Source organism: Pleurodeles waltl, chromosome 1_2, assembly GCF_031143425.1.
Source record: "Pleurodeles waltl isolate 20211129_DDA chromosome 1_2, aPleWal1.hap1.20221129, whole genome shotgun sequence".
NCBI lineage: Eukaryota > Metazoa > Chordata > Amphibia > Caudata > Salamandridae > Pleurodeles > Pleurodeles waltl.
Genome location: NC_090437.1, coordinates 1,121,708,284 through 1,121,718,084, shown reverse-complemented (window position 1 = coordinate 1,121,718,084; position 9,801 = coordinate 1,121,708,284). Strand labels below are relative to the sequence as shown.

General features: G+C 41.4%; 1 protein-coding gene across 4 annotated transcripts in view; it reads right to left on the bottom strand.

Annotated features, from left to right (window-relative positions):
* Window positions 1-8,823, bottom strand: part of LDB2 (LIM domain binding 2) — a 1,065,253-nt gene extending 1,056,430 nt beyond the window's left edge. For 3 of the 4 annotated variants that reach the window (XM_069202319.1, XM_069202310.1, XM_069202327.1), the window contains exon 1: window positions 8,500-8,766. In XM_069202319.1, the coding sequence (XP_069058420.1) occupies window positions 8,500-8,631 (132 nt within the window). In that variant the 5' untranslated portion in view covers window positions 8,632-8,766. Of the gene's footprint in view, window positions 1-8,499 lie in introns of all 4 variants that reach the window. The other variant, XM_069202302.1, reaches the window with a different exon arrangement.
* Between the last annotated feature and the right edge of the window lie 978 nt (window positions 8,824-9,801).

The following is a 9,801-nucleotide window of genomic DNA, read 5'->3' as shown; positions in this document are numbered from 1 at the left end:
CAGGGGGCTGTGGCCAACCCCCTGCATGCAGCCAACTCCACGTTGTGGGTCTGTGTGTGGATGTGTGAGTGGATGTATGGGTGTGTGACTGGGTGCATATGGTTGTTTGGGTGTGAAAGTGGGTGTCTGAGGGTGTGTGTGGTTGTGTGAGTGGTTATGTGAGTCTGTGAGTGGGTGTGTGAATGGTTTTGTGGGTCTGTCGGTGGGTGTGTGAGTGGCTGTATGTGTGTATGAGTGGATGTGTGAGTGGCCGTATGGGTGTGACTGGGTAGGTATGGTTGTGCGGGTGTGTAAGTGAGTGTGTGAGTGAGTGTGTGAGTGGTTGTGTGGGTCTGTGAGTAGGTGTGTGAATGGTTTTGTGGGTCTGTCAGTGGGTGTGTGAGTGGCTGTATGTATGTGTGAGTAGGTGTGTAAGTGAATGTGTGAGTGTGTGAGTGGCTGGATGGGTCTGTGACTGGGAGTGGTAGTGGTTGTGTGTGTCTCTGAGTGGGTGCATGAGTGTGTGAATGGGTGTGTGAGTGAATGTGTGTATTATTTTTTAATTGGGGTCTGGATCTGCTGATCTGTCATGAATCTGCTGATCTGCCATGGACTCACACGGGACCATGATGATATTTATGATATATATCACAACTTCACCTCACTCTTTCAAAGAAGGTCCGGCACTCAAGAGCATTTTGCAAAATTATCTTTTATTTCATGAATGGTATAAGGAATAAAACAGCATCAACACAGTTCTACATTCAGGCATTGTTTATTTTAAAAGATTCCTTTTTGTATCCATTATATAAAACATATCTTATGTAAATATCTTTAAAATCTCATATCTTCTGGCCCTCCTGGTTAAATGCTGAAAACCCTGATTGGGATGGTTCATCCATCTAAAAGATGCATTTGGACTTTGTCGTTTTCCAAAAAAATGATTTTTATTACATTGTAAGTAATCTGAATTCCTTTAGACATCTTTGAATTAGATTCTGACTCAAAAATCATGTGTTTCTTCCTTAGGAATGTAATATAATAGTTTTACCTGGTTCAGGATGCTCGAGAATTGGACATTGGTGTTGCATCAATCAGGTTTTAAAATGGAAGTATTCAATCGGCCCCAACCAATATTGGAATCAGAGTGATCTTTTAGAAAACATATAATTACCAGAATTGTCCCACATTGTGAACCCAGAAGTGTTTGGGGTCAACTGGCACAAATGTTCAGGAGTTGTAGAAAAGTGTTGCTTTGCTGACTCAGGCAAAATGTCAGTCTCAGACTTCCCCTACTATTCCTCTGAATGGCAGTATGACAGCCAAGGAAAGTGCATATCCACACAAGCACATGCTCACTTTCCTTAAAGAGAGCTCTGTGGTAAGTCGGATAAAAAGCAGGCAAACAGTCAGAGAGTCTGAAGAAGCTGAAGATGAGGACAAGAGTGAGCTGCTGTGCAAAATTACTTAAAGTAAAAAAAAGTGCTATGAGGCAGCGAGTGTTGACCGCATCATAGCACTTTTTTCCCTTTAAACCATGTTGCACAGCTGTCTGCGCTACTGTGCAATATATCTAAAAATAAGGAGTGGTGGTGACAAATGGACTGCGGGAGGGGGAGGAGGAGTGGTAAACACAACAGACGGCGGGAGAAGGGTGAGGGTAGGAAACACAACAGACAACAGAAGATTGCGAGGTGGGGACACATTACTGAGAGTGGGAGGGGGGCGGGTGGGTAAGGACAGACAGCAGTAGGAGGGTGATGTGGACAAACAATGGACAGTGAGAGGAGGGAGGGGTGGTGAAACTACAGACAGCAGGAGGGGCGGTGGTGAAATAACAGCCTGCGGGAAGAGGGCAGGTAAAGCAACACAATGGAGGGAGCAGCAAAAGCGGGAGGAGGGTGAAGGAGAGGGACTGCAGACACATTCAAACTATAAGAATGCATGTATAAAAGTAAAAAAAGTGTGCCTGCAGAAGCCTGCAGCTGGTGAAAGGACACCGGCAGCAGACGGGAAGCTGTACTTGGTTCACAGCAGGGACACACATGAAGACCCAGTAGGAAGTTGTGGTCAAGGAGGATGTGGTGCCGAGTAAGAAGCAAGCAAACGACAGTGACCTGGAAGCCAACCAATGGTAGGTAATGGTAAAAATAGGAATACACAGGTGAGCTCTAAGCTGATGTCCTCTGGGCTGGCACCCTGAAAGACCACCTTATGTGATGCACAGCCTCACAAAAGTTAAGGAGGTCAATGTTGCATAAGATTTGTACTGGATGCATCCCCTTGTAGTACAAATCTCTGTGTTAAGACAAACACAGAAGGATTAACACACTAGATGGGTCCTGTGCACTTCAGCGCATGTGCAATGCATGGATTCTTTTTGAGTAATTAAAACATATCTCCTTATTAGAGCCTGATTCAACAGATGTGTTTTTTAATGTAAAACCTAGTCAAGCTATCTTAGTAGATCGGGCTTTGTGTCAAACACCTATTGGTTTTTCACTTGTTCACCCAAGTAAAATCCCAGTAATGCCAATCTGACGCAAAGCTGAGAGTGATTTTGCACCTTTCCAGCACAAAATGTCATTTGCACTAGAAGGTAAATACCATGTACCACTGTGCTTCACTTGCTTTGCTTTGCACTGGTCAGGACATGAGTACAAGAGGACCATAGTGTCCTAAATGCTGATCACCTTATTAGTTTTAATAATAGAAAATGTATACTCAACGGAGTGATATTTTTTGTAAACAATATTTAGACCAAAATATTTATGTCAGTCAATATTTTGGTTCTCAATAGTCTGAAAACAACCAAACCCGGAAACTGACTGACATTTTATGGGTTAAGGGTTCATGATTTGTGTCCAGAAAGATGAAGCCATGGACCCCTACCCTGGTCAAACTTTTGAAAAGTAGATAAGGGAGAATGGCCAAAAACAGGTGATTCCCCCTACCCCACAGAATTTTGCTGTAGCCCATCTCCTGCCGCGAAAGACGTGATAGGTAGGAAAACGGTTTCCATGTTTGGTGTTCCATTTAAGTGGGAAACAAATTGAATTTCAGAAGGCAGGTAGCTGTTTTTTTTTTTTCCAATATGTATTAAACCATATATTATAGGTTGTCAGAAGACAGTCGAGATAGTAATATCATACAAATCCACATATATAACATTTCAAATGGAGATATTCCTACCAATTCAACAGTGTTGAATTGATGAACAGTAAGTCCTACTTAAAATAACAGTGTTAAAGGGTGAGATGTCAATTGTCTTAATAACAGCATGACTCAAAACAATAATAAAAATGTCTTAATAAAGATAGGAGAGAAAGAAGGAGAAAACATTTAAGTGTGAATATTAATAGAATATGTATTAGCTAGAAAGGGTTTCCAAATTTGGATGAAAATCCCAACATTGTCTTGCAATCTGTAAATCAGCTTTTCATATGATGCCATGTTATACATTTCAGTAAGCCATTCATCATGTGTAGGACGTTGTGGTGTTCTCCAATGTCGTAATATACAAATTTTTGCTACAGTGAGTGCAATAGCAATCAATCGTCTTGTATGGTTTGTTAGATTTGGGAGATCAGTAACATCATGTAATATAACTAATTTTTCTGTTAAAGGAATGGGCACATGTATAGCTCTGTGTAGAGAGGAAGTTATAGAAGACCAGTATTCCGGGCAGGTAGCTGTTTAACTAGAACGGACAATCAGTTCCGAGACTCCCGAGTGATGTAAAAGGTGCAGAGATATGAACACAAATTAACCTTTGGCTGTGGAAAAGGTGAGTGAAATGTTCCATAAACCTGAATAAAGGACTGATATTAAAGCAAAAAATAAGATCTGGGAAATGATTTGTGATGCCAGACATTGGTCTGCTGTAGGATAAACAGAACAGAGCAGAAGCGGTGTGATTTTTTCAGGTCGCACTTTAGAGTAGGATAAGTAGGTTAAATGCAGACAAAGGGATAGCTGGGTTATGAAACACAGAAATCAGGACTGACAAGCAATCCATTGGTACCATATTTCTGGGTTTCTTCAGCAAAAGAACCAACTTGATTCAATGTAGCACTTTATATTGCACTTCTACCATATCTGTGTGTGGAAATAGCCATAGGGAAGATTTAAACAAGAGTTTATGGGTACGTGAAGTAGTTTAACAGGCGTACTACCTCAGAAACGCACTAAAAGACTACTCCCTCACAGTCATATATCCGAGCCCCGAAAGATCAAGCTGTTAACATGTAATAGTGCAAGAACACAGCCATTTCCATTAGTACAATTTGTATATGAGTATTCCTTGAATATCCCACTTTATTTCCAGTTAGACGTTTTGGTGCCAAATCACAAAGGTGTTTAGGAGTATGTGAAGTAGTACTACAAGAGTTCACCATCAGTCCTCAAATGTATATACTTGCATTTGTTCACATTAATATTCCACTGTAATAAACTCACTATGCATGAGAAAAATTGCTTAGACCTAAACAAGGCACCAACCGGAATATTCGGATAGGCTGTATTATTTGACAATACATACACGATATTAAGCGCTGTGTATGTGTGGTTAGTAGTCGTACAGTGAGTGGGAACCAGGGAGAATGAAACCAGTGATGGCACCGAATCCTTATGCAGTAGTGTGGCTTTTCCTGACACTTTGCGCAGGCAGGTTAGTCTCACATAGGTTATAGTTTGCATAGTTTATGGACCTTCGTTGAGGAGATATTGCTGTACAGGTGAGCAGGCACGGTGGTGTGCAGAGAAGGAACACAGGAGGGACCGAGACAAGTCTACCTTACTTAGCAGTCATGTGTTTACACTTTGGGATGCATTTGTGGGGGGGGTGCATCAGTACGCCCATCTACTGCCCAGTAGCTTTCTTTCAGCTGTAATACATTTCTGTCCCTTTCTAGATACATACCAGAGCTTCATTTTCCAAAAGTACATGAGTTTCAAGACTTTTGAAGAGCTGCAAATTCTCCTGATCTTGGGCCTCATATAACTTTTTTGTATTTCTCTTACCTTGAACAAAATCTATCACAATAAAGGTAAAGTGATCATTTTGTGAGTAATTCTTTAAAAACAAGCTATTATTTTAAACGGTGAATTTAACCTTATCTCCTGTGACATCGTCTACACTGGAAAGTGTGGTGCTCCGAAAAGATTATTTTTTAATCACCACAAGCTATTTTTTCAGTGTTACTGATAACTCTGTTCGGGGTTGGAGAACTATTTTCCCTGTATGTTTTCACGGGTATGTTGCTTTCATTAGAGGTCTAAAATGCAAAACTTTCATGTATTCTACAGTATTAGAGTAAATGTATCAATTCTACGGAATACCGTGCTGAACAAGATATTGGTCTATGCTACAATGTGGCACAAGTGAACATGTACATTAAAAGTACAGACATAAGAGCAAACCTTTGTAATGTATAAGTAAGTCAAATTGAATAGGCATGATGCAGATGCGACTCTGCAAATCATCTACGGAAACGTAATCTGACACTTGGTTGGAGAATTCATCATGACGTCTACACTTGCAAAACGCATCGTTAATAAAAGACTGGACCGCTAAAAAATTCAGTAAAATCGTGTCTACTTTTTGATAGCTATACTGTAGTTAATAGTGGCTGGTGTTGTACTCTACTTCATTTGACATAGTCAAGAGTGTTTGCAAGAGGGGTCCCTTTCTTCCTTTCTGCCTCAGGAGTTGTGTACATTCATCTCCTCAGATTTGCCAACTTCTTTCTTGTTCCAGCCTATTTTTGTCCTATACCACCATCTTTAGATGTTTGGCACGTGCTGAAGTAAGAACATTGTTGCTCCGTTACAAATGTTTCAGTATTTTTATGTTTATTTTTTTACTTCATTTTTCCATTTGTTAATTTTCTAATTGTTAATTTTCCACTTTTTTCAAAAGTAGCGCCCTTTTAACAGAATTTAGCCACTCCACATTTCTTACATGGTAAAGATTCTCCAATAAAACGCATTTAAATAGAAAGTTTGGAAAATACACTGTCCATCCTTTTGAGTATTTGCCAAGGACTGTAGTGATACGTTTTAAAACGTAACTTTTTTGAAACTTTTTCTATGCAAGTCAAAATTATTGCCGTTGTTAATATATAGCAAACTTCCATTACAATGCCACCCATAGTATAGTCTGTAAAAGTTATTTATTTCCAAAGATGAAACAGTGTGCGGAAGGATATGTTAGTACATATAAGATATAAAGTTCTACCTAGAATCTGATCAGTAAACCCAGTCATGAAACAGCTTGCAGGTAAATACTCGGAGAAGCATTCAGAAGAGTTTTAAATGGAAATCTACCTACATTATTCGATGTGTATTGCAAGGTTTAAATGGGCATGAGATGTCTCTGATCAGATCATAAACATACTACTTGAAAAGCAGGGAAGTAGCAAAAAACTGCTTGGAAACAAGTATGGAGACCCATTTACTTAAGGCATTTATTATTGTGTGAAAGTGTACTTCACACACTCATAAATGCCTTCATTAAGTGGCCCCAAAATGCACAGCACTCTATCAGTAAAAATAAGGAGTGTACAATCCTCTCAATTTGCACTAATTGTACGTGAATATTCCCGAAATATTCTCATTAGAGATGTTTTAGGGACGAATCACAAAGGTATTTAAGAGTAAGCGAAGTAGTATTCCTGAGTACTGCTTTGTCTACTCATAACTGCCTTTGTTACTTGTCCCCTGAAAGTTTGTTGAAGGCAACACAGTCTCTTGCCCACTAGTTATTCACCAGCTTTGGTTAGAGGAATGTAAGTCTTTGTACCGCTGCAATCAGACCAACTTCCAGGACCTTTGTGAATCAGAAGTTCTGATACCTAGTGTTACACTCAATTAAAGACGTCAACCAATACAAGAACAGTCTACACTGCCTATAGTGCGCATCACACAGATCACGCTGAAAATGGACACAGCATACACAACCGCTGCAACACTCCTAGACGTACATAGCCTTAAGCTTTCCATCACCGGAGAGCTCACACCTTGCTTTGTGGCCTCTGTGCACTTAAAGAGTTCCAGTGACCTAGTACTGGGGATGTGCACTGATTGCTTGCTACCTATACTGTTATGCTCATTTCAAACCACGTGCAAACAATGAAATTAGCATCCACACAGATACCACACCTATTTCATATTCATGCTCATTTTCAGTTTTCCTATAGATCTTTCAAGCGTGATGTATATTTAATCAGTCAGTGATATAAATCCTAAATTGCAAGCCCTTTTACCATCAGCAAAGAACTGGTGCTAAGTGTGAAAAAAAAGTGCCACAAACACGAAGTAACTATTTTACCATGCAATATCGCTTATTTTCTGTTCGAAAAGTCAAATTAGGAAAAATATCCATCAATAATGGTAATCCTCAAAAAGCAAGATATTCACTACATTTCGGACCTTGAAACCAACAAAGTTGTATTAGATTTCCAGTTTCAAATGTTTTTCAACGGATGTGTGTGCCTCGTGCTATTGACTTGTGTAACCGTGGAATGTTAAGAGCAACTGTGTAGCGTGATGTCTAGTGCAATCTATCCCAACAGTACATTTCCCAACAACGCGTCACGTGCCCGTTCCAGCCAGACTCGCAGCTCCAAATGTCCAAGATGCTCCAACAACAATGTGCACTTTCTCTGCAAGGTGCTCTCTGCTTCTCCTTTCTGACAGACCAACACTTTATCAAACAGATGGTTAAACATCTGCCCACTCCCTGTCCCCTCACTCCCCCTCCTCTATTAAAGAATTCAGGAGTGTGGTCACTGCATCTATTCCAGCCAAGAGGTGTGCTTTGGTGACGTCGTCTCCCCGGTGAATCCCTGTTTGCTTATCTCGGCCCTGCACGTGCGCTATATGTTGTGAAGGAAAGGGGGCTTTCCTGCGCGCGCTGTGTCACTGCGACCTGCTAATGGGATGCACGCAGCGCGCCACCAGGAAATACAGCTCTGGAAGTTCCACTCAGACAACTTTATGTGGAAAAGGCTATCTCGGATGCTCTTAGAAAGATGTCAGATATTTTTCAACTAAGTGCGCACCATGACTCTAACTTTAATGTGAGAAGGTTTAAAGGGACAGTCTCTCCATACATGGGCTGTGGTCCTGAAGCAAGTTTGGAACAAACGACTTTCGTCACATAAGCTGTTCTGCCTTTCATAGACGTTTCATGCACAAGTTACTGTATGTGTAGCCTTGCATATCCCAATACGTTGCAATCAATATTATATATCTCAATAATAAAGAACAATAAAAGAAAGACATTCCAGAGTGGCTTCGTGGAAAATCATACAGTACATCATATCATGTTTTAGTTACATCAGCACTGCTGTCCAGCAGCACTCACACACTGGAAGCACAAGACCACATAAAGGTATACACACAAACTGTGTATATATATATATATATATATATATATATAATTGCCCAGGCACGTCAAAGGAATGCAGCACTTATAACGACATGGCTGTGGCTGCTGTAGAAAGGTAGGGCACTCACCTCAGTGCGAGACTGCAGCCTCTTGTTCATTTCATAAATTCGGTACTCCGGCTGCACCATGTATGGAGTGTGCCTCCTATAGAAGGGGCCAAAAGGCGAGGAGTAGAAGGGGTCATGCGGGGTGCTGGACATCTCGCCTGCTTGCACGGATTCAAGCGATAGAGAGCGGCGCCAATCTCCATACAGAGCACATGTGCGGCGTGTTCCTCCTGGTACAAACTAACAGCAGCGGTGGCACACACTCGCACACACACAGATCCCACTGGCTGGCTGGTAACTGCTGCCGGAGCCCTCCGTAGCAAGCGGCTGCGGAGGGGGAGGGGAAAAGGAGAGGGAACACGAACGAGCCTCGGCACAGGAGCGCCAGAGAGAGAGAGAGAGAGAGAGGGAAAGACGGAGAGAGAGGGGGAGAGACTATAGCTTCAGGCAGCACTGCTTGTTTTTAAAGAAGCCGTATGTGGACGGGTCGTTTCCTGGCCGCACTGGAGAGTAGGGAAAACACATCAACATTTTCCTGCTAGGCTGACAGAGGTCCAAGGTTTGGTTTTACTTATTTGGTAGCTAGAGCTCTGTAGGATCCTTACGACAAGGTTTGCTCATGGAGCTGGTTTAGTTGCTTCCTGGACATTCCTTCACACAAATGAGGTTTACAGTCATTAACAGCATCATAGGACAGACATTAGGGTTTATTCACACACAGTGCACCAGGCTGTGATGTGTAGTCACTTTGTGCCATAAATGAGTGCATTAAATCCTCCCTTCTAAACCATAGGATATTACAGATCCCACATCTATATTTCCACCGCGTGCCTCCGATCCCGTCCTTTTGTTGCCAAATCTGTCTCTATAGACTTGACCCGGATCCAGAAACAGCCTCCTGTCTGATGCTTTCTCTTTAGGTCAGCTGGTTACTAGTCTTTATTAGTTTGCCTTATTTTTCTTTCTCTGTAAAGAGCTGGCACTGCCCGCGTCCACTTCAAACAAGGGAAGAATGGAGAGTTACCTAACATTTGTCACGGGCATAAATAAATCTTGTCAAGGTGACAGTGCAGTGTGGGCACCCCCAAAATTGGTCCTGCTGTAGAGGAAGATGTTGCCAGAGAAACAGGAAAAGTAAAGTCAGCAAAATGTGTTCTTGGATGAAATTCCTGAATGCAAAAAATACATTCAGCTCAATTAGTCGTCTGGGGAGATGCAACAGGTACAGCTTACAAGAGTACTTCTAAAACGTTTTGAAATTTCTGTGAATATTAAGAATTTATTTAGAACATTGATATAAGCCTATGTGGATACATTTCTGAC